Source organism: Fusarium falciforme, chromosome 7 (assembly GCF_026873545.1).
Source record: "Fusarium falciforme chromosome 7, complete sequence".
NCBI lineage: Eukaryota > Fungi > Ascomycota > Sordariomycetes > Hypocreales > Nectriaceae > Fusarium > Fusarium falciforme.
In genome coordinates, this window is record NC_070550.1 from 2,109,228 (window position 1) to 2,132,488 (window position 23,261).

Genomic DNA, 23,261 nt, shown 5'->3' on the forward strand with positions numbered 1-23,261 from the left:
GACACAGCCATGTCAAGTATCTTCCCACAGACCACATTCGGGTTCCTGAAAGGCCCCGAGTCCGTGGATAGGGGACGGTTGGGTTCGCATGGGACAAGGATAAGGCCATGCACGGCAGGGTCTAGGGCTGTTGGCGCGTATCAGCTTTCCGTTTTAGCCGCATCCTCCCTAGCTAGTGACGGTTAAAGCTCGTCAACGGCTCTTATCCGCTCAGGGTCTAAGCTAGCATTGCGACATCGGGTTGCCAGTGATTCGTCGCGAAAATGGGGACGATATGGGGCAGTGATACATTAGCTGTTTGGTTTGGACGATCAATCAGTCCCTGGCGTGGTTATCATCCTATGGAAATCTGGGCAAAATTCTTGCATGGCTCCATATTTCCAAGAACTAGTAAAAGGAGTGCATGTCCTCACGCCAGTTTTTACGGATAAACATGCCCTTCCTTCCAGAAGCTTGTTCACGTCTATTTCGTTCGTCAAACGGCCTCAAAGACAAAGATGACGACCGAGATGCCGAGTCAGGCTGACCTGGCGAAGACGCCGGGGATGCTGCCCCCAGGCGACCAGATACCGGATTTTGATGCGCCCTACAACTCACTACAGATCGGAACAGTCATTTCTTTTGCCGTCACGTACTTCTTTGTGGCGGTTTTTCTTGGCCTTCGATATTTTCAGTCTTTCAAGCTGATACAAAAAATTGAGATTGATCTCGGTAAGGACTCCTCCTCTATCAACGTCCACTCCAGCTAACGGTGAATAGTCATTATTACGATATCATATGGCGTCGCGATGGCCTATTTCATCACAATGGTCCATTGTAAGTTTCGTGTATATCCGATCCGAACATGCTCTAACATGGAACAGTGATGGACTATGGCTGGGGGAAGCACCTCTGGGATGTCTCTCTAGCACAACTTATCGAATTCAACAAGGCAAGTCAATGGTATAGTACCATTTAACGTCTACTAACGACAACAGGGCCTCCTCGCCAACACCCTCTCCTATCTCATCACGCCTTCCGTCACGAAAATCGCAATCCTCGCCATTCTCTTCCGCATCAACCCCTCGATTCCCTACCGCTGCGCCGTCGTCGCCATCGCCGTCTCCATCTTTACATACACACTGGTTCTTTGCATCGTCGCCGGCGGACCATGCAACCCGCTAAAGGAAGGGACTTTGCAGTGCCTTCAGAATGTTGCCCTGTCGCACGCCGTGCTCAATATCGCGAGTGATTTTGCCGTCGTGGCCGTACCAATTCCGACTATTCATGGTCTGAATCTGTCATTCAAACAGAAGCTTTCGGTTGGTTCTATTCTTGCTGCCGGATCCTTGTAAGCCTCTCTATGCGTAGTTATAGCGTCGATAAGCCGAGGTGCTCACGATTTGTAGCGTTGTCATTTGCTCCATTGCCCGACTACCTTACGTCCTCGTCCTCAGTAAAACCCAGGACGCCACCTACACCCAAGCAATCCTTGGTATATGGTCAATCGTCGAGATCAACCTCGGCATCATCTGCGCTTGCGCTATGCGCCTCAAGCGACTTGTCACGACATATCTACCCTCATTTGCCGTCTTCTTCTCACGGTCCAGGGGTGGCAGTCAGTCATGGAAGAGCGGTGCACTCCGGATAGACAACAGTGACGGAACCCGTTCGCATCAGCTTCATAGTATGAAGAGAGCGAACACTGGCGATGGTGGGAACGGCGGCGTGCAGGTATTCAAGACTTATGAGATTGATGTGGAACGGAGTAGAGGGAGTAACAAGAGCACAGAACAGATAATACCTTAGTTGGGGTGTTCTTGGCTTAAAATTTAAAATGCCGGTTTGGTTTAGATAGACGTTAATAAAGCAGTAAAATCAGTCACTTCGTTGAGTCGGGAAGGTTGGCCAGCCACGCCAGGAACGTGTTCACATGGCTCTAGGGTAGGGCGCGCCGTTCATCAACCCAGATCTTGTCCCATATTTGTTTCTAGAATGGCAGGGAAAGCCGGCTCTGGATCGCGTTAATCGATGATGGGGTGATCTATCATTTGTGTACTAGCCGATGAGAGCTGCATTCCCTAATCAACCTCGATGGGAAATACTTGGTAGTCAAGATTGTCAAGGTTTTGCTATGAACTTCCACAACAATGAAGGTCCATTGCATAGTTCCAATTTTCTCTTTGACACAGAGGCAATGTCGCTCACGTGATTGAAAAAAAAAGAAGGCACCGTGTATGGAACCCTTGAAATTTACTCTTGACCAGACCAACGTTAAGGCCTAACGACAAGGCAGAGGAAGTGGCAGGTGAGTACGATGATGTGTTGATGATGGAGCCCTTGAGAGCTTGTCAGGTCGTCAGTAAGGCAATAGACTTCATAGAAACGTATAAACCTAACGATTAAGTTCTAGTTAGAAACTTGATTGTTGTGTGTTAAGAAGTACCTACCTCGGGAGGTACGTTGGAGATAGCCTCCAACTCTACAACCAGCATTAGTCATCAACTATGACGGCAGAATTTTAGGTGAATATTTTTTTCACTCAAAACCCAACAACGACCAACAATCACATCAGACAAGCCGACGAGCCAACATGTCAGCCCAAAATACCGCCAGTGGTGCTGAATCAAGCAAACCAACCCTACCGGCCAACGTCTGCATATTTTCGCCGAAAAAGCTCTCAGCAGTTAAAGCTTTGCTGGACGCGCGCGTCTTCACACGCCTTGTCGCAAGTGCCAGCACGAAACCAGGACAGCTCGCAGCGGCCATCAAGTCATACCAGGGAGCAGACGAGAGTTTCTGCCTCGTTCACGGCGATTCGGTCCTTATCTTTGACGGAGGCGAAGGAGACAAACAGGGTGACGAACTGGAGGATTTTCATCACGAGCATTTCCGGATCGTTTGTCTGGCTCTCAAGGAACATGATATTGGCCTGGATGTGACTGGATGCATACATGATGCTAATGATGCTCTCGGGGCTGGGTTCCAGCTTGACAAGTTGAATGATGGAGCCGCGTTGGTTATCGACCTGGTTGAGGTGGAGGAGGACAGCGACGATGAGGATCAAGCTGCATGAGTGAAACCACCATAAAAGAGTTAAAAGAGTTCTATGCTCGCTTCGTTGGGTGGTGTTGAATGTGTACAAGTGCAATAGACCCTGTTGAAATTCCCAGATCACACTTTCCTTTCCCCTAAAACAACACAAATCTCATTTGGCTGAAGCAAAATGATCATACAAAGTAAGTATTATCGTGATATTTATGCTTACTGTAACCGGCAGGCTATCTACACTCTAAGTCGTTAATAAAGCAGTCTATGCCATCCGTCTAAACCTAACCAGAATTAGAAAACAAGGACATGTCTATTCCAAAACCCCTCTGCCACCAAAACAGAATGCCCGTAATAAAGCATAGGAAGATTCCAATACTGAGGCCAATCATCAGTCTGTATGAGGTAGTCCGCTCCTTGAGCAGAATGTAGCCACCTGCCGCCCTGGTCTGCAAAGAAGTCCAGGCTGCCATCAACTTGTCCACACCAAGGGCGTAGTAGATCAGACCCATCAGACTGATACTGTAGCCTAGAATTTGTATGGGTGTGATTTCCGTGCGCCAGATGGCTGTTGAGCAGGCGATGAGTAGGATGTTCTTGAAGATGCCGGTAAGTGTCGTCACCAGACCAGATGTCTTGCCAATCTGAAGCATGTTAGTAAAGGAATCACTGGACGTAAGAAAGATGTAACTCACTAAGACCATACTGGTAAAGTTGACAGTAAAGCCAACGGCAGCATTGGCAAGCAGGATTAGTGGGCCAACACTCATCGCTGTGTCAAATTGGAAACGCGGCAGCTCAATAGCGAGGGCCATGGTGAGATTCACCAAAGCACAAACCGGAGCAGTGTAGTAAAGACAGACCAGGGGGTCCATGTTCATGCCTTCACCACCCAGCATGACCTGCAGCATTACGACTCTGACAGCCTCAAAGACCAAACCGGCAGCCTGATAAGCGAATCCAGTCCAAGAGATGGCAATCTCGCCTGCACTTGCCATTGCGACACCAGAAACAATGACGGCGATGTTGGCAACCATACCTACGGTAGGTGTAGTCACGGCCCAGATCCATGATACGAAGAGCACGACAGCGGGTGATCCGGCCTTGAGCATCTGGATGAAGGCCACTGACAAGTATTCATAGACGACATTGGCACAGACGAGTGAGCCTGAAGAGACAATTCCGATCGGGATAATGGTGCGGATGTAGAAGCGACGGTTGATGGATAAGTCATGTCGACTGTCGAGGAGCTTGGTGGTGTGTGCGAGGATTTGTGTTACGATAGATGCAAAGAGAAGGTGCCAGCCTGTTAACAGAATAGCTGAGGTCATGTTAGTAAATACAGTCATCGAGGTTGAGTGTGAAGACACATACGATAATCTGTGAGAGATGTTAGCAGGGCACAGCATCGGTCATCGTGAGGTCCTCACCAAATCCCGCAGTGTCAATAATCCATTTATTAAATATGACAGTCGCATTTGAGCTGACGATCCAAGCACTGTAAACACATTAGCAAACACACATATAGGCAACGAAACCTTCATACGCACATCATGTACAGCGCCGTGTGCATCGTCGGGCTCAGCCAAGGAGCCCGCGGCACGGGCACCTCTTGTAGGGGAAGCTCATTCTGCGGAGCCATGGCTGAAGATGTGTGTGGTAGTGTAGCGAAAGAAAGAAAGAAAGAAAATCCAATTGCGACAAACAACAAAAGATGGCAGAAGCAGGTCTAGGACAAAGAAGCAAGGCTTGGGGACAATTTCGAGTGTAAAGGGGAATGAGGAAACACTGTTGAAGGAGGTGGAAAAGATGGATTTGGGGCTGTAATTGACTTTCTTGTCAAAAAGAGTCGTCAGGCCCAGGGATGTGAGAAACAGAGTAGAAAGTGGGCATGGCAGATCAGGACCTAGACCATCGACTGCGCCCTTTTTTTCTTCTTCTCCTTTCGTCGCCATGCAATCGTCCTTCCAGGGAGAGGGTGTGTGGAATGTCCCGCAAAAGTCTAGGTTTATTCGTCAGCTAACGGAGTCTGGGAATGCAAGGGAGGAGGATTGCAGGTGGTGGTGACATTTCAATGTCTCACCCAGCCGTGGATAGTATGAGCATGGCCTAAAGGACACGGTAGCCACCCTGTGCATCTCCCTACATTCTCGAAGAGATCTACTACACACTGTGATGAAACGAATACCTTGGGAAAAAAGCTTGTTATGCAGGTCTCGGTGATGGAAAGGGGCGACACATTGTATTCAAGGGAGAATCATGGCTCCACATGAAATTTGACATTTTCCCCTGGCGACATCCTCCCGTCAAAGACTAAAATGACGGCTTTCCTTCGTTCTTGATTCTCGTTTTCAACCATCGACAAGATTCACAAGTCGGCTGAGGCTGCAGCAGACAGTCATCATGAAGGCCGCAACCTTTTCCAGCTCGCTCATGTGGTTCTCACGCAAGACGACTGCCTTTGCCGCCGCCGCCGTCTTTTGCGTCATCTTTTCGCTTGTGATGCTACATCAGTATAGCGAGAGTCTTCCGCAAATCACTTGGAGACCGTATACCGCGCCGCAGAATGGTTGGGGTATTGACCTGGATACGCCTGTCTGTGCTGAGAGTCGGGATATTGTGTCGGAGGATATCTGGGCCGAGTCCAGAAGAAAGTACCAGCATCTCCGGGACGACAAGTTCACGTATGTTTCAGTCTTGACTCTCATTTTCTTCTTGACTAACCCGTCCCAGTTTGGTCATCTCGACGTATAAGCGGCCCGATAGTCTCAACGCGACTTTGAGTCTTGTCCTGAGCGAAGAGATCCCAACACTCCACGAAGTCGTCATCGTCTGGAACGAAGTCAACACGACAGCGCCAGCCGACTTCATCTCGGATTACAATGTCAGGGTGCGGTTCCGAGTGTCGCCGCGCAATAGTCTCAACATGAAGCTCTGGGCCGATCCTGAAATCCGCACCCAGGCCATCCTCTTGTCCGACGACGACTGCCACTATGAGCCTGATGATATGGGCTTCATCTTCAACTACTGGAAGGAGCATGCCCAGGACCGCATCGTGGGAGCATTCCCGCGTTCTTACACTATCGGCGAGGACGGACAGTACAAGTACAGCTTCGCCAGAGGCTGGGACAGGTACTCAATGATCCTCACGGGTCTTGCCTTTGCACACATCTCGTTCCTCGACTATTACTCGTCTGACGACCCGCTGATGACCGACATTCGAAACCTGATTGACGAAAAGTTCAACTGCGAAGACATTGCCCTCAACTACATCGTGTCCATGTTGACATGCAACAGCCCGCTGCAGGTCGTGGGCCTCAAGCACCCCATCAACGCTGGTGGGAAGCACGGCATCAGCACCAAGAAGGGACACATTGGGAAGAGGCACTCGTGCGTCAACGACTTTGCCAACATGATGGGGTACATGCCTCTGCGAAATTCGACGCATTACATCCACCGTGGCCGCCAAAAGTGATCTGTTATAGGGTGGCTAGGGTGTTCCGGTGGTGGGGGAGTTGCATCGTTATTTGGCTCTATTATACGATTAGACTGCCTGGCTTTTGCTCGCTTGTGTTTCAATTTAGAAAAGATGAATCGATTCATTGCTTTCAACATTAAAAGCCTAGCTGTGAGATATTGAATTGGATTTCCGTAAGCTGTGCTTGCAAGGCGCCAAGCAGCCCCATCCTACGGGGCTTCTTTACCCACTGAAAGCCACTCAGCAGGGAGAGGGACAGACAGTGAGACAGGGACACATCCAGAGCAGCAAAGTTGCGCATCAAACATGTGCACTATCGATGAAAGCGATGATCGCCACTGCACGGTGATTCCTGACTGCTTGCATGGCAAATACAGTAGCTTAATGTAGGGCTGAACTTCTTCGAGGGAATGGCTACGGATGACTTCTGCACTCATGGCCACAGCAATGGAGCACGCACACCTCCCAAACCATCTGTCTCAGCCTCCACAGCCAAGAACCAACCGGATGCGTAAACTTTTTGTTGGGACATGTCAAGGGATAAAAATGGCGTTTTCGTATTGAAACTAGATTTACGAGCTGAAATTGCATAAGGTACGAAAACATGCAACGCGTTGCTAGTCCCGACGTTGACAGGTTGATCAACGTGCAACCTTTCCCTTCCGTGCCTGGCAAAACGCCACGCGGAGGGGTTTTGACGTAGCTGAGTCAGGGGGATTTCTTCCGGATGGGATTTTCTCCCTGCTTGAAGCCAGTTCCTCAGCCGAAACCCAGACTTTTTCAGTAGGAGAGACAGGCTTGATACCTTGGCTGGGGCTGGCTGAACATACGCCATTCAAGACATGGCTTGAGTAATTCGGAAGGAGGCAAAGCAACTCCTCTCTCAGTGTTCGCCGTCCCTTGATGTCGCTCACTTGGCGTCGTCTGGCGTGCGCAGCCTGGTGAATGGCGACCTCGTGATTTCTGTCTTTACGCCTCAATTCCTGCAATGTCTTGGACCTCCTGTCTTCATCTTTACCCGTCTTGAGAGTATGCTGCAAGGAACATCAAATATCCAATGACCTCCAAAGGGGTCTGCATCCATGAAGCCTAGATGTTTGGTTTGGGAACAGGGCGCGTGGCAACATACAAAAGGATCCGCTGGAATAGTTGAAGAATACAGTAGCCAACTCTATCTCTTTGAATCTCTGATCTACCGCAATGAGGCCCAACTATTTCCTACCAGTCCTCGCGGCCGCGGGCATTGATGCGCTCCCCCTATCATCCAGCCTGCCCGATGAAAGCACATTTGGCATGTGCTTCTCCAACGCGGAGTGTTCTGGTTCAACTCCCATCTGCTACGACTACACTTCCACCTGTGTTGGCTGCGTCGTCAGCAGCAATTGTGGAGGGTTCACTCCCATTTGCGACACCGACACGTTGACTTGCGTCGCGTGTATTTCAAGCGACGACTGCCCCGGGCTGAACGACCTCTGCGACCCCATCACTCTGAGATGTGTTGGTTGTATCTCGGATGCCGAGTGTTCAGGCTCGACTCCTGTTTGCGACCCAGATAGTCGCGTGTGCGTTGCAGGAGTCACCAGCCCTACCGAACAGCCGGAAGAGCCCATCGAAGAAACCGAGGACGAAACCTCGGAGCAGCCCGCGAACGAGGCTGTGGAGGAACCTGAGGATGATGCTCTGGAGCAACCTTTGGGAGAGCCTCACCCTATACTCGACAGCCCCAGCGATTCGGATCTCCCTCCCCCCACTACGGATGCTGATCTCCCACCCCCGGATCATCCTCTCACCCCAGATCTCTAGCGGCTGGAGATCCCGATAGTTTTGCGCACGTTGGATGCAGGGGTGCTGGGATTGCCCTACAAATTGGAATGAAGGACGACTCGCTCGCTTTCTTGTGGGGTTCATTTAAGGCATATTTTTGTTGCATGGATTGGCAGAATGACACGTCTATATTCGTAGCATTAATGAGCATTCAAATTAATGGCAAAGACCAACATACGCTTTCACTTACAGTACATGAAACCAACCTTTGACCAACACTTGTTTTCTGTGCATGTTGACACAAGAGCCCACCCTGTAGCTTATGCATGCTGTAGCTTAGAGTAATTAGAGTAATCGAGATCTTGTCTCACTAGCGTGGCCTGTCGACTCATGCAGTCAGACACATCATATCTTGAGTGAATGCAGGGAGACTCAAGGGCGGTGTTCCTGCAGCCCTAGTGGTCCAGCTGAACTTTAGCCACCCGTTGCGTGCCACAAGGTTGGTTTTGCGGAGGAAGACTAGGACATTAGACTAATGAATCACATCCTTTGATTAAAAAAGGGCAGATCTCTAGCGTGCTTTTGCTCTAATCTTGCGACTGCAGGTACAAGACACAATTCCAATGCCCTTGCAGCAGTGAGACATGTCATATGCCAAAGCTGCCCTGCCGCAAAGCTGTGAGACAGTTGGAATTTAAGCCCTCCCTACAGCTATCAGCATTTCCGTCTGCCCTACCGCCAGTACATCTCGGCTACTGCTTCCCCCTGGCGTGGCAATTCTATCGGTAACGGTCCTGATAGGATGTGGCAAGGTCCATGCTTTTCTGACATTCCCATGCGATAGCTCTCGAGCGCACATCGAAGAAGCAAAGCTAGTCGTGAACTATGAGGAAGCCAACCACCCCAACTCCGGGTATTGGTCTCCTGTCTCTGGCAACAATGCAGGAACAAAGGGGTGCAGCGCCACCTTGAATGTTTTATCCCTCCCATCAAGAAGAATGAGACTGATTGAACCAACAGGGCCGAGACGCAGAAGTTGCCACGACTCTGCCCTGGATTAGTTGGCGGGCACATATATAGGCACTAAGTAGAAGACTTGTGATGGGCATCTCAGCTTTGATCCATCCTACAGCCTCTGCAGCCATGAATGCTCTCAAGGCAAGCCTGTCTCGTAGCCCTACGGGTCGGGGCTACAGCGCCATCTCGAACGACTCCAAGGCCGAGCTCATCACCGCTGGCAGCCATGCACCAGGTAGCAGGTTTGTTCCGCGGAGATTACTCCGGCTGTCGACCAAGGGGCTCTTTCTGCTGGTCTGCACGGTTCTTACTCTGCCTGGCGTCCTCTTCACGATGCTCTTGAAGGTACGTTGTCATCAACCACACACAAACGGGAGATAGCTAACGAGGGAATTCAAGGGCCATGGTCGCTACTATGGAAGGACTCCAGTGCCCTTTGATACGCACCGTCGTCTCCAGATCATCCTTCCATGCAATGAGCCGAGCACAAACCTGTGCAAGTCAGTATCAAGCGCCCTCGCGCTGGGCTTCCCCGCGCCCGTCATTGTCAACTGGGGCAAGGACTACCAGGGCGGAGGGTGGCATGCTGGCTCCCATCTCGACAAGATTATCGGCACTATCGACTACCTCGACTGGGCTGTTAGCCCCAATGCTACGGGTCCCAATGCTCTCAGGGACAGTGACCTTGTTGTCGTCGCTGACTCGACCGACACTTGGTTCCAGCTGCCGGCTGACGTGCTCATCAAGCGATACTACGAGGCCAACGAGCAGGCCAAGGAGCGTTACGCAGAGCAGTGGTTGGGCAAGGGGGAAGTGCCGATGGAGCAAACCATCATCGTGTCGACTCAGAAGAAGTGCTTCCCGCCCCGCCAGTCCGGTTCAATCCTCCACTGCGATTCCCTGCCACAGAGCCCCCTGCGAGAGGACCTGTACGGCAACGTGACGGACAAGGACCCTCTGCGGTACACCAAGAACCGACCGCGCTATCTCAACAGCGGCAGCATGATTGGTCCAGTCGGAGACATGAGACGGTACTTTCATCGTGTCAGGGCCAGAATGGATGAGCTCCAGGCCAAGGGCACGCATCTCTACAGTGATCAGGGCATCTTTGCCGAGATCCTCGCTGAGCAGGAGATTTTCCGACAGCAGCTTCGCCGCAGAGAAGAATGGGACGATGCCTCTATCGGCATGTTCCAGGAGGAGCTCGAATACCACGTTGGACTCGACTATACCCAGAAGCTCTTCATCCCCACTGTCTTTGAGGAAGAGGATGGCGAGATCATCACCCTCAACAACGAGACTCATATCCAAAAGGCTTCCCAGCAGCGTGGTATCTACCCAGCCCGTCTCCACGGCGTCCCTGATGACATCAAGAACGCGACAAACCCGCTGCAGAATCTGGGAGGTGACGACGACTTCAACTGGGGCGAACTCCCTCTCTACGCCGACTACTACACGCGAGCCATCCCCGTCATCGTGCACCACAACGCGCACAAGGACGGCGCCAAGGCGCGTCGCTACAAGTGGTGGGACAGAACGTGGTTCTTTCCTTATCTCCGGCCTCTCCTTAACGCGCGCATCGCAGCCGAGAAGCCCTGGCGCCTGTCCACCGTGGAACTTCCCCAGGGCGAGGTAGTGTACACCGCGCTAGAGACGTATGACGTGAACCCGAAGCCGAGGTTGTATAAGCATGGCCAGGGTGTTGAAGAGGCGAGCTTTGAGGCTGTGTGTAGGACGTGGTCGCCGGAAGAGGGTGAGAAGATGTGGTATGATGAGATGTTCCGAGATCGAAGGGGTCCTTTGTAATGGCGCATGGTTGACTTTGAGAGGCATTACTCTTTTGCACGTGTTTGGGAATATTGGCGGCTATGATGGTTAGATTGAATGAATATAACTATGATCTGTAATAAGACGATGGCGTATTAAGACAAAAGGTCCTTTGAGGTTTATGGCCATTAAGCAGCTCTCTTGCTCTCTAAACGTCTACCGTGCTTCTTGAGAGCTCCCTCTATGCAAGCGTCCTCTGACTCGAATAATCAATTTCCATGGCCACCTTCACCTGAAGACACTGCCGGGCTCTCTAGAGAGATTCCATCTTCCTCTTTGTACCCCGGCTTCAACGCTCGCTTCCGCCATACTCTGTAGAACACAAAGCAAGCGGCAGTTGTCGGTACTGAAAGCACAGCCCATATCCAGAGTCGCGATGCGTGGCCCATCCACTCCTCGTCGTCGAAGAACGGCATCGACAAGAGTGCCTGCGTTACGTTAGTCTTGCTAGGATGCGAGCCTAAGGTACTCACAGCAAAAGTAGCTCCGGGAAGGAAGAACATGGTGACAACGGCAATCTTTAGTCATAGTCAGCGTCAGTCAACTGTCTTGATCAAGAGTTCTCACTGTCTTCATCGCAACGCTGTCCTTCTTCATCTCCTCCGCAAGGGTGTGTGATTCCTTGGCCATCTTGCGTCCGAGGCTGGCATCTTGTTGCATAGCTTTAAGAATAGCTTGCATGGCCTGCCCATTGGCAACCAGTAGTCTGTCGCTGTTGATCTGGATGCGGTTGAAGAGCTGTTTTGTGGTGAGATACCGAGTCCCAAATCGCCCTAACGGAAGCCGTCAATCGCAAAAACTGATCAACTTACCAGAGCTAGGATATTCTGGGTCTTCTTCTCGAGCTCTACTGCAAACTCATGCGCCGCCTCTACCTGTGAGAGGACCTGGTTGTAGCCACGAGCGGCCTGCTCAAAGTCTCCGACAGCACCGGTCGAGATCTCTCTCTCGTGAACCGTGCTATAATCCGTCGACAACTCTATCACGATTGCTTGCAGCGACTTCAGTTCCGACAGATAGCGCTGCAGGTGCGCTGCGATAGAGTGCAACGCCCTGCTTAGTCCGGTCAGTACAGGCTCCGGTGTTGTGCCTTCGCTGTCCAGCTCAATCTGCAGTTTCTGCTCGTAGGCAATGAGCTGCTCGTTGACGCTGTTGAGCGAATTGGTCCACCAGCGGGCGGCACTACTAAGATAGACAAGATGCACACAGTAATCCCCCCCAAATTGGCTCTCGGCCTTGGCCCGCCTCTTAAACACCTCAGTGATACGCTCTTTGGGTTCGAGGGCGACCCCGGGCCAACGGCCATCCATAAAGTCGAGGGCCACAAAGGTGAAACGCTTCGAGGTGGGGTCGACGCGGGAGAAGATGCCGACACATGAGCGATGGATGTCTAGCTGTACGTCAGGTAGCTGGAGTTTGTGAAAAGGGTTCATTTGAGTCGAGTTCTGGTCGTCCCCGGCCGGACCGGAAGCTCCTGTTTTGACCTGTACCCGAACCGGTAGGAAATACCAGGAGTCGAACGTAGTCGAGTCGGCAAGTTGAAGCCTGCGAGATCCTCGCCCATTTGGCAGGTAGTGTCGGGTAAGGGAAAAGATGAATGCCGCGGGTAGCATCAGATGCTTTGCGAGACTCTCGAGGCACGCACTAGAGATGCGCAGTTTGTTCGAGTCGGGCGGCATCTGGTCCAAGGAATTGTGCACGAGGTGTTTATATACGAAACTTGACAGGTAAGGTGAGTCAGAGGATTGACTTGTGAGATGTCAGAGGCGCTAACGAACAAGAATTGATAGTGAGGAGAATTGAAATCTGTTGGCTGGTATCAGTCAGTCCAGGGTCGCTCACTTCTGGCATGAGGTTAAAAGGATCCTGCTCTCACAAGTGAGTGAATGTCGGCTTGGCAAGTGAGGCTTGGTTCCAGGCATGGTCGTGACCCCGGCTGGCAAGTGATGCGGATGATGTCAGTGAATTCTGATAGATGAGACTGGCGAAAGCCTTCGAAGGACATTGCAATCGACTTTGCGTGCTCTCTAGTGCCTCACAATTAGCCGCAAGATACATCTTGGAAAAGACTCCAAGAGATCGATTGATCGACTAACAGTTCCGGGGCATAGTTGCCCTTGTGCACTTGCGCCATGGCGAGTTTCTGGCAGGGTGAGAATGTGGATATGGAGTAGTCGCGCTTCACACGCCATAAACATGCAATTTTTGTCTAGGTAAGGGCAGAAAGAGTCCTCACCCAGATCTAGTTGAAGAATCCGGGGAATGCACCTCGATTTGGGGCACATCGTGAGGGGGTGTTGGTTATTCTGGGCAGCCTTGGGCGCAGCTCAGCCACCCATTGCCTACCTACTTAAGGCGCCGGTCTTGAGCTTCTCCCTTCTGCCCCATCATCTCCAACTTCCCCGCCCGCTGAACCTAACATAATGGGAATTCGACGTCGAAATCACAGACCTGCGGCTCGTCCTCTAGACGCCTCCTGGATCGAGTCCGACGATGCCGGGCTTCTCCAAAGCAGCTCGGCCAGCATGAGGGACGGCACATCAACACTGTCGCGGAAGGATACGAATGCCAAAAAAGACAGCCCGGAAGCACAGCAACTAGATGTCCCAGACGCCTCTCAAAATCACTCCGCCCATTCTCGTTCCCCGGCCCCGTCCCAATCGTCTGGAGGATTCAAACCTTCCACCAGTGTTAGCGCCGATGATGCCTCTTTCACGTCACAACAAGGCCCTGAAACGACGAAATCACACCATCAAAGGCCCGCGAGAAAGCGGCGATACGCCAACAAGCATCATTCTCACTGGCTGGAAGAAGGCGACCAAACAACTGACAACAACAACACACATCAGCCACAGGCGGAATCTAGCAGGTCACAGCCTCAGGCTGACTCGTCCCAACCCTACGGTGTGTCTACGCAGCAGCAGGGTCAACGCCAACACTGGGGCGCAGCGGCCGGCGAAGTCGAGGTTCCTTCGGCGCCATCGACCAAGTCACCCTCGATCTTTCGCCCAGGGCAATACTTCACTGACCAGGGCTGCGACGCGCCTCCAGTCACACCCACAGTGCATCCCGATTACTCACCGTTTGTCGGTTAATGTGATGCAGATACAGTCTTCTACTGCAGGCAGCAACAAGACTAAAAAAAAAGGCCACTGTGTTAGCATTGGGATATGATGCTATAATGTGTCGATAGTGTGTTCTTTATTATAGTTGAAGCCCGGCCCTTGATGGGTTAACTGAGCCGGAAGACCTTGATGCAGATACACGGCGACAGAGCCAACGAGGCAGCATGCAGATAAAATGGGAAGTGGTCGTGGCGCACCACCACAACATGCTGCGGCTGCAGTCAAGGTTCAGCTGTTTGACGCCTCATTTCAAGTCCCCAGTTTACTCGCATTGGGCGTCGTCATCGCGCACGCTACCTGCTATTTCCTCTCTTGCGCTCGCTGGTCTTGGATGAGCGGACTGCTCTCGTCTTCATGCTCAGTTTCAGACACATTGACCATGTCTCTCACTCCAGATCAGCCTATTACCCCAAAGACAGGGGGCACGAGGCTTCTCCGAGGCTTTCGAGAGAGTTGGTTCCCCATACTCCGCTGCTCCTACCAGTTCCCGAGGGCAGATCAAGTTAACTCTTTCTAGGATTCCGGCCTAAGCACCTGCGGGTTTCGTCGCAGTTAAATGCGTCTAGTGTGAATGATACGTCCCCGAGAAGCCTGACTCCCAACTCCAGCACCCCTCTTCCATTCCCTGCAACGCCGCTCCTCTCGTCTCGACAAGAGAGCATCGCCAGGTCGTCGCCTACTGCCGCCAGTCCTCCAGCCTTCTCTCTCCCATACGTCGGTACCAGAGCTCCGCCGGCACCAGCTCTCCATCGAGAATGGGCTCAGCTCCCGTCTCGTCCGTCAAACTCTCGCGGGTTTGTAGATGCCGATGTGCCAACAGAAATCCGGAATATTCCTCTGGTGTTTGCTGTAGACATATCCGGAAGTACGAGAGGGAGATGCCTGGACCAAGAGAAGACCGTCGTTAACTACATGACGAAACGGCTTAAGCCAACCACCCTAGTTTCCCAATCCCATGTCTTGCCGTGGGACAGCAAATCCTATGGGTCCATTTCTACAACCAAGTTCAGGCGCCTAGAGGCCGGCGCCGGGACGGATCCATCCGTCGTTGTCGAGAGCACTCTGAGTAGATGCCATCTACAACGAGCAAGAGTTTGGTTCCTCATGACCGACGGCTACATCGAGGAGCCCCTTGTCAACAAGTTCGCCAATGCCATCCCAAACCACGGCCTGCATGGCACCGCTTCCGTCATAATTCTCTTTGGTTACCGACTTCGCTCTCCGTTTGAATGCAACGTGTCAGTTGGCATGTCTGTATTCGCCGTCGCCCCACACTGCGTTTTCCTCTTCCACGATGTGACAACCGGCCAGGTCTATGTTTTCCAAGCCAAGGGATCCTTTGCTAGCCTGCTCTCGGAGCAATCTAGATTCACGTCTTTTGGGCCGACAACACGATGGGAAGACCTGACCCAGATCACTTACGACGACTTATCGGCCGTGAAAGTTCCCAAGCCTACCAGTCTTGGGAGAGACGTTGTGGCGCTTCCAGGGGGAAAAGAATTTGACATGTCCTCCATCTACAACAATACCGTGTCTCAAGAGGAGACTGTTGAGCTGTTGTCAGATTACGCCGCTCTGGACGTGATCCTACTTGCGGCCAAGACCCGTGGTAAAAGTTCCTCGATCGAGCTGTGGTTGGAGACTGCCCGTCGAACTCACAAGATGACCGAAGTGGCCACCTGGGAGCGAGAGGACATCGACTCCCAGGGTAAGAAAACAATCATTCGTCTATTACAGGCAGTATCAGAGAATCAAGTATCAGACCAGCAGCCCGAGGATCTTTGGCACCATCTTGCGACCTCAAGGTCTCAGGAGACGGCGAACCTACCCCAAACCCATGGCGAATCTGCACACTTTGAAACAAATACTCTCAGGTTAAAGCTTCGATTTCATCATGTGCAGAATTGGAGTTGTTTCGAAGCAAGGGTCAACGCCCACTGGGAGCTTGCCTGCAAACTCGAAGAAACGTTGGCCGAGGTGCTGTCGACGATGGGATTCTACAGCTATGAAGAACCAGTGACCCCAGCGATACTCACTCCAATGTCTTCTGCGCCACTAAATTCGCCTGTCGCTCAGGAAGGGCCAAGACGAAGCCCGCTAGGGCATCGCACGCCAACCGCTGATGGTAGGCGACAATACACGGACTTACTGTTCCTTCCTGGTTTCAAGGGTCAGCGCAGCTCAAAACCTGGCATCCAGTTCGCGCTGTACGACACCTGCTCAATCTGCAAAGAGCCCAACTCTATCCAGACTCTACTGCTGCGGGCCAGCCCAGAGGAGGCAGAAACAGAGCATCTTCCAAAACCCGGCCAGCGTGCTGGCCACAAGTACCCCTTCGTCCTCGGAAACTATCCAGAGACAGATGTCATACTTCCCATCACGTGCTGCGATGCTTGCGCATTCCTACTCCTCCAGGCAGGCGAGCTGCCCAACGGCGACCGTGTCACTATAGCCTTGCCTTTAGTGTCACTCCAGATCCAGGAGAACCGGAACCTATGGGAGGGAAAATTGGGAGAAGTGTACGGTCACCGCTTTCACCAGAAGATCGTATTCCTTGTCTTTCTCTCCACACTCTGCACAACACTCGAGGATCTGATCGACAATGCGGAGCCATCGGACTCTCAGAGCCTAAGAAGAAGCCTGGAATGGTGTTGCAGAGAGTTATCCCAGCTCTCAGGGATATCTGCTCGAGCCGGACTTGCGCCAGTAGGCAGCCCGCTAGCTGGCGTGGTGAATGACAACATGCCCCTGCAGGAAGCTTTTCAGGTCGCGTTCTGCTCGTCTCATTCTCTAGTTCAGGAGAACCCCTTGCTCTCGTACCCTATGGATGGCTTCTTAGTCCTTGTCCGTTTAGCGGGATTAATGCAAGGCATCGAGCCTAGATACATTGAACGGTTTGTCTGGAGGCGCCTTCTGTACCATTTCGCCGAGCAGCATGCAGACCTGCAAAAACAAGTCGGCGCTAAAGAGGCCAAGGCCACACTGGACGGTTTAATCCACGAGCCTCCAGCAGCCATAGGGACGGCAGCTGAGGCGGAGTCCGGCGCATCGCCAGAGGGGTCAGGGGCTCTCACAAGCCGGATCCGGCGTCATATCATCCCACTCTCGTCCCTAGAGGGCACCTACCTCATTCCTTCGTCTTCTGACACCCTCGAGCAGTTTGGGCGCATGGAGGAGCACTTCTCCACCATCCAGGAGACTACCAAACGCCACCCTGCACTAGCCGTCTTCCTCCACATCATGGCCACGATGGCCGATGGCTCCTCTTTGATCACGAACGTGGAGGACTTTTTCGATAGGATACAGGATAGAATAGGTGAGCTAGCGTGCAAGCACAAAGACTTGTGCGATGCTTTTGAGCCAACAGGATCAGTCGATGAGGTTGTCGCCGTGAGACTGATTGCGGCCGCTTATGAGCCGGCTAAGGATATATCGTTTTAGCTTAGTTACGGTCTTCTGGCTCAGTTATCCCATCAAGTGCCAGGCATCAACTATAATAAAGAACACATTATCAACACATTATAGCATCATAACCCATGCTAATAAAGTGACCTTCTTTTTCTAGCCTTTCTACTGCCTGTGGTGGAACACTTAGACCTAGCTACATCATAAAAGGTTAAACCTCTCAGGGTAGCTTTGTTACTATGTCTTTCCCTATGTATACATTTAGATTATATGTTTTCTTAGAACTAAACGTTCTTTCCATGTCTGTGTCTTATTGTGTGATCTGAAAGTAGAGTCTTAGATTGATATTGGCTACTCGTAACAGCCCTAATTGTCTTGGGCTGTGTACGTCTTTAGCTCTCCTCAGCGTAGGTGTTTGCGCAGCTCCGTGTATTTATAAGTCACGCTGCTTTTAGGTATTAAGGCTTGATGCTGTCATGGATTGATGACTGTGTCTTCTGGTATTGTGGCTGGCGATCTTTTGCGAACTCGTCATTGAAAACAAGGAATTTAAGAATAATGGATATGCGCTTCTTTGTTATGGCCGAAGTCACCTTGCTACTCCCTTAACTTCTACTGCCCCATTCAGGTTGCCATCAAACATCCCTGTTCCATTGCCTAATCCCACGACATCCGCAATGAGTCTGTTGGTCCACAACGTTACGGCATGTTGAAGTCAATCGCCGTCCGTCTACTGCGTAGTGGTGCGCATTAGATTGTCACATGTTGGCTGTGCTCCTCTGTCTACAGTATCACCATGATCTGTGCAAGCTCATCACAACGCTTAGCAAACGAACAGAGCTTGAACCGTCCCACATGCAGATGGTTGCTTTCTCCTGTCCCACTATCACACCCAGCCAAGTCCGAACGTCCCCCGCAAAGTGGCCCACATGTCCCGCCCAACGACACTCTATCCGAGCAAGGGACGACGCGGTGCAGGTACAGGGGGGATCATCTACCGGTACTCTTTCCTGAAATTGGATTAGCTCTGCTCAATGGGTATGGTCTAATTCCCAAGTGATGGCGTAGCTATATTGCGTTGTCACTCACTGTCCCAATAAGCGGCCGACCAGATCTCTCTGGAATTAAGAAACATCTGCATACCTAAAGCCGGCTTTGCACTCAATCTACATAGGTCAGATCCGCAATGAGGACTACCACCAAAACGCTCAATCGCCCATGCACAGCGCTCCCCTGGTGTGCAACCGCTAACGGAAATGGCCGTTCTGCACACTCAATTCACCTAGCCGATAGTATTGGGCTCCCGCGCTCTCTCCACGTTCTCCACTTCGACTCCATCCTGGCTTAAGCCATCCTTCAAGCCTACTTTTTCATTCACTCTATTGTTCATTGCCGACTGAACGTGGTTCGTCATGTAAGGCTCAGGATCTTCGACCCAGAAAGAGCAGATCAAAGCGACGACGCTGAAGGGAATGGTGATGTAAAAGACGAATTGGAAAGCGCGGCCATAAGCAAGGCGCACTGCCGAACGAAGAGTTGCCGCGATGGCGGGCGTCATGCCTTCAATTCCGTCGAGAGAATTGGGCACGCCAAGGTTGTGAGCCATAGTTCCCGGGATAATAGCACCAAGATCAGCAGCGTTCAGACCGCTTGCGAGTGCTGCTTTGGTGATCTCTTCTCCTGAAAAGGCGCGGAACTTGTCCTGGAACACAGTATTAAAGATGGCGTTTCCGACAGCGCCACCTGCTGAACGAAAAGTCCCTAGGAGTCCCATAGCTACTCCCAGATGCGAGTGCGGAACATGTAGACTAGCGATGGCGTAGCCTAGAATGGTGACCATGAGGAACATGGGAACGCCAAAGGCTGGCACAAAAGTCCATGCCCACCTATTGTTAGGGTTGACAGTAGCGGCGCTGGCACCCATGAAGATGGCCTGGAAGGCCATGCCGGCCGCGAAAAGCCATTTGATATGGCCTATTCGGTGTGCGCAGATGGGAACAAGAGCACCAACAATCGTGGAGATGAGGTTGGTCGGGAGCGAGATGAGTCCGATCTGGATGCTATCCGTTGTGAACATGAAGAGGGATCCCTGAGGGAAGAGAGCAGACATGGCATGGAAATTCATGCCCGAGATGAAAAGTCCAACCAGCAGCACGACAAAGCCGCGCCACATGCGAAAGAGCTTCGCGGGGAACAGAGGGGCCTTGGCGAAGTTGAAATCATAGACGAACGCAAGGGCAACGACCGCCACCCCGACAACAATGGGTACGATGGAACTCGCGCTCTTCCAGGGATGGTCTGGGCTACCACCCCAGGTCAGACCAACAAGAGCTGTTGCAAGGCCGAGGGTGAAGAGCAAGAGTCCGATCCAGTCGACTTCCTTGAACTGCTGCCATCGAGTCTTGTCAAAGTCACCACGAGGTCGGGATGTTGGCCAGTAACACAGGGCTGTTCCAACGAGGGCGAGACCTTCGACGATGATGCCGAGATAGAAGATCCAGCGCCATGATGCATACTCCAATAGGGCAGCTGCAAGGAGTACACCGACCATTCCCCTGTCAAGCCGACAATTAGCTTTCCAAGTCGGCACTCAGGGCTTGCGTTCCAACTTACCAGGGGACCATAATGCCGCCCTCCAAGATTCCAACGCCCAGAGCACGCCACTTGTTGGGCAACATTTCAGGAACGCCAGCGTATGCAACAAAGACGAAGCCAGTCCCAAGACCGATGACCGTCTCGCTCGCAATCAAAGTAGCAACATTCTTTGCGACACCGCCCACGATACAGCCTATCATTACAACAGCTTGACCGCCGAGAATGAGATCTCTACGTCCAAAGACATCGCTGAGAGGCCCACCGAGGGAGAAGGAGCATGCCGTCGACAGAGACCAGGCGCCAACAACCCAAGCCAGATCAGCGTCATTCCCAAGATCGTTGGTTATCTGGACGACAACGGCAGCAACACAGGTGAATCCTAGGCCAACAGCAGGACCAAAAGAGGCAGCCATGGACTGTTTTTGAGACGCGATGAATTAGTCAACTCTGAGTATCTAAGGTTCTGACCGAGACTTACAAAAATGGCGAGCCAGGTTTTGAAGCTGACCTCAGTGTGTTCGGGATCATCCTCCAAAGCGGCGCGATGAGGGTCATCTTCAAATTCGATGGCTGCGCGAGCATCTTCAGCGCGACGCAGGTTGCGTTCAACGTCGTTCGCCATGATGACGATGATGAAGAGGGTGGTATGCTATGCTATGATTGATGAAGTCTGATGTTTGAAAGGTAGTTCAATCTCAAGCTGCCGAGTTGCGAGAGTCACTGGGGGTTTAATATTCATTCTGTATTGGCTCCAATGCTATGCTACCCCCCGTTGCGATCAAGTCAATCTCCCCGCGTCTTCATGAACGAACGGCTGTCCCACCTGCCAAAGTCTAAAGAATGTGGGGAAATGGGGAAGCGAGATGAGTCTTGCTCGGCATTCAGTTAGAACCCCAGATTCCCGGCTCAATCAGGCATAGCAAATCGGGTTGAGTTTGGGCTGCTTGTTCCCCACACTGCGCTAAAGAGTGGCACCGGTGACGTCCTAACTATTTGCAGTTAAATAGCTCAACATGGACAGGCCCAGACCAACGGCCCTTGCACGTCCTCCCCTTGCTTGCTTTTCCCTTTGGAGCTCGTAATCTCTCATCCGTACTCATTCCTCCTGCGACACGACCGGCTCTCAGATGCCCCTGAGTAGATATCGATACCAAGATGGCTTCCGAGACAAGTTCATTTTTACAACACCCCGTCATTGGACACATTCGCGTTAGAGATGGCGATGGGGTCGTCCAATGCCTCGGTCTCAAGTATGCTTCTCTCGAAAATCGATTCGCTGACGCGCAAATCATGGATTACCCCAGCGAGGGCCATCTTACGGCTACAAGGCACGGGTATGAGCTTGTCCATGAAAGATGCAGCTATCAGCGCTGACTGTAGCCTAGTCCGCCCGTCATCATGCCACATGGAGCTGTTGACTTTGAAATGGAGTTGATTCAACAGGCCGTCCCCAAGTTTGATGTTCCTCCCATGTCCGACCTGGATGGTTTGAACCTGAACATCACCTTGCCAAAGGACTGCAACGAGGGCTCCATCCCTCGACTCCCAGTGTTGGTATTTGTCCACGGTGGCAGCTTCACCTTCGGGTCTAGCTCTTACCCTCATTACGATCAAAGCCGAATTGTCAAGTTGTCAAGAGAGATGGGTAGGCCCATAATAGCAGTCAATTTCAAGCAAGTCAACACCTCCTGCTAAGACCATTACTAATCTGCCTCAGTTATCGATTGGGTATACCAGGGTTCTTGACTTCGAAAGAGCTTTCAGATGCGGGCTTCAAGCCTAATCGTGGCCTCCGAGACCAGACAGTTGCACTACGGTGGATAAAGAAATACATTACTGGGTTTGGAGGCGACCCTGATCAGATCACACTCGTCGGGCAAAGTGCTGGCGCAGGTAACAAACACTCCTCCTTGCCCAACCGCGCTGGTGTCTGACCTCAAGTTTACAGCGTCGGTCGACTTCCATATGCAATCCGAGGAAGCCTTGTTCAGCCAAGCAATTCTGTTTGGAGGCTCCTCTGTCCTATTAAAACCGCTTGAGCCAGAGGCAGCTGAATCCATCTACAGCTCTGCCATTCAGGCACTAGCTCTGGACGAGCAGTCTCCTGAAGGTCGGATCAAGTCCCTATTGAGCATTCCGGCAGAGCTTATGCTGTCCAGTGCTTCAAAGGAAATGATTGCAGCTGGTCCTACAGTTGATCATGACCTGATCGCGGTCGCAGCAACTCTTGGAGACACCAATGACATGGTTGAATCTCCAATGTCCCGCAATCGATGGTGCAAAAGATTGTTTTCCATCGATAGCCAGTTTGATGTAAGATCAGCCCCGATTGCTTTTATTGACGAATTTTACTCATGCCGCTTTTTAGGCATCCATTTTTGACATCCTCAACCTCCGCGCCCGCCAACAAGGCATCACAACAAACTTCCGAACTCATTTGATCAAGACCTTGGGGAAAACAGAGACTTCTAGAGTTTTGGACCACTACAACATACGTGACGACACGCCGGATGAAGAATCCTTGCTCAGCATCGCTCAAGCCATCACCGATGTCGGCTACTACGCCCTATCTGTGAAATATGCCGAGTCATTTCCGGGAGATTCCGTTCTGGGTCACTTCAACGAGCCAAACCCGTGGGATGGTGTTCACGCTGGTCGAGCGAATCATATCCTTGATATCGCCTATCTCTTTGGCAACTATGAGGGGAGATATGGCCCCCAGAACAAACTTGTGGCTAGATCACTGGCTGAAGACGTTCTGTCGTTTGTACACAGAGTGGATGGCTTGCCGGCTTTTGGCGTGGAGAAGAAAGTGATAGTGTATGGGCCAGGGATTGGCGGTATGTCTAGACAGATCTTGAGATGGGATGATGGAGCAGCCATGAGAAACGGTACCATATTCGAGCTAGCAAAGGAAGCGGGGGGTCTTGGTAAACTGCTGCAGGCCCTCCTCAGCTTCTGTTAATTCATCCAAAAACCCGGAACCGGGTATATTGATAGATTTATGGCGATGAAATGCCGGC

At 51.8% G+C, this 23,261-nt stretch overlaps 9 protein-coding genes and 1 pseudogene across 10 annotated transcripts, besides 1 other annotated feature; 7 read left to right on the top strand and 3 right to left on the bottom strand.

The window, feature by feature from the left end:
* Positions 1–497: 497 nt before the first annotated feature.
* NCS54_00926600 (Hypothetical protein) lies at positions 498–1,788 on the top strand (the record flags this gene model as incomplete). The annotated part of the gene is made up of 5 exons (XM_053154619.1): positions 498–711; positions 760–816; positions 864–898; positions 978–1,330; positions 1,389–1,788. The coding sequence occupies 5 exons, from the start codon at positions 498–500 to the stop codon at positions 1,786–1,788; spliced, it is 1,059 nt and encodes a 352-aa protein (XP_053010594.1).
* Positions 1,789–2,572: 784 nt separating this feature from the next.
* On the top strand, positions 2,573–3,055 carry NCS54_00926700 (Hypothetical protein; the record flags this gene model as incomplete). Its single annotated transcript, XM_053154620.1, has 1 exon — positions 2,573–3,055. One exon carries the CDS (start codon positions 2,573–2,575, stop codon positions 3,053–3,055), a length of 483 nt encoding a protein of 160 aa, XP_053010595.1.
* Positions 3,056–3,311: 256 nt separating this feature from the next.
* Positions 3,312–4,669, bottom strand: NCS54_00926800 (TPT domain-containing protein; the record flags this gene model as incomplete). The annotated part of the gene is made up of 5 exons (XM_053154621.1): positions 3,312–3,671; positions 3,723–4,348; positions 4,402–4,407; positions 4,458–4,525; positions 4,578–4,669. The coding sequence occupies 5 exons, from the start codon at positions 4,667–4,669 to the stop codon at positions 3,312–3,314; spliced, it is 1,152 nt and encodes a 383-aa protein (XP_053010596.1).
* Positions 4,670–5,430: 761 nt separating this feature from the next.
* Positions 5,431–6,502, top strand: NCS54_00926900 (Glyco-transf-64 domain-containing protein; the record flags this gene model as incomplete). Its single annotated transcript, XM_053154622.1, has 2 exons — positions 5,431–5,711; positions 5,761–6,502. 2 exons carry the CDS (start codon positions 5,431–5,433, stop codon positions 6,500–6,502), a joined length of 1,023 nt encoding a protein of 340 aa, XP_053010597.1.
* Positions 6,503–7,705: 1,203 nt separating this feature from the next.
* NCS54_00927000 (Hypothetical protein) lies at positions 7,706–8,308 on the top strand (the record flags this gene model as incomplete). Its single annotated transcript, XM_053154623.1, has 1 exon — positions 7,706–8,308. The coding sequence occupies one exon, from the start codon at positions 7,706–7,708 to the stop codon at positions 8,306–8,308; it is 603 nt and encodes a 200-aa protein (XP_053010598.1).
* A 1,104-nt stretch (positions 8,309–9,412) lies between these two features.
* Positions 9,413–11,092, top strand: NCS54_00927100 (Hypothetical protein; the record flags this gene model as incomplete). Its single annotated transcript, XM_053154624.1, has 2 exons — positions 9,413–9,631; positions 9,686–11,092. The coding sequence occupies 2 exons, from the start codon at positions 9,413–9,415 to the stop codon at positions 11,090–11,092; spliced, it is 1,626 nt and encodes a 541-aa protein (XP_053010599.1).
* Positions 11,093–11,424: 332 nt separating this feature from the next.
* NCS54_00927200 lies at positions 11,425–13,247 on the bottom strand (annotated as a pseudogene). Its single transcript has 4 exons — positions 13,210–13,247; positions 11,926–12,832; positions 11,681–11,851; positions 11,425–11,631 (listed from the first exon to the last, which is right to left on the bottom strand).
* Positions 11,425–13,247: a sequence feature.
* A 2,095-nt stretch (positions 13,248–15,342) lies between these two features.
* On the top strand, positions 15,343–17,679 carry NCS54_00927300 (Hypothetical protein; the record flags this gene model as incomplete). The annotated part of the gene is made up of 1 exon (XM_053154625.1): positions 15,343–17,679. One exon carries the CDS (start codon positions 15,343–15,345, stop codon positions 17,677–17,679), a length of 2,337 nt encoding a protein of 778 aa, XP_053010600.1.
* A 1,246-nt stretch (positions 17,680–18,925) lies between these two features.
* NCS54_00927400 (MFS domain-containing protein) lies at positions 18,926–20,860 on the bottom strand (the record flags this gene model as incomplete). Its single annotated transcript, XM_053154626.1, has 3 exons — positions 18,926–20,198; positions 20,257–20,654; positions 20,717–20,860. The coding sequence occupies 3 exons, from the start codon at positions 20,858–20,860 to the stop codon at positions 18,926–18,928; spliced, it is 1,815 nt and encodes a 604-aa protein (XP_053010601.1).
* A 533-nt stretch (positions 20,861–21,393) lies between these two features.
* Positions 21,394–23,203, top strand: NCS54_00927500 (Carboxylic ester hydrolase; the record flags this gene model as incomplete). The annotated part of the gene is made up of 5 exons (XM_053154627.1): positions 21,394–21,572; positions 21,624–21,883; positions 21,976–22,131; positions 22,187–22,551; positions 22,607–23,203. 5 exons carry the CDS (start codon positions 21,394–21,396, stop codon positions 23,201–23,203), a joined length of 1,557 nt encoding a protein of 518 aa, XP_053010602.1.
* Between the last annotated feature and the right edge of the window lie 58 nt (positions 23,204–23,261).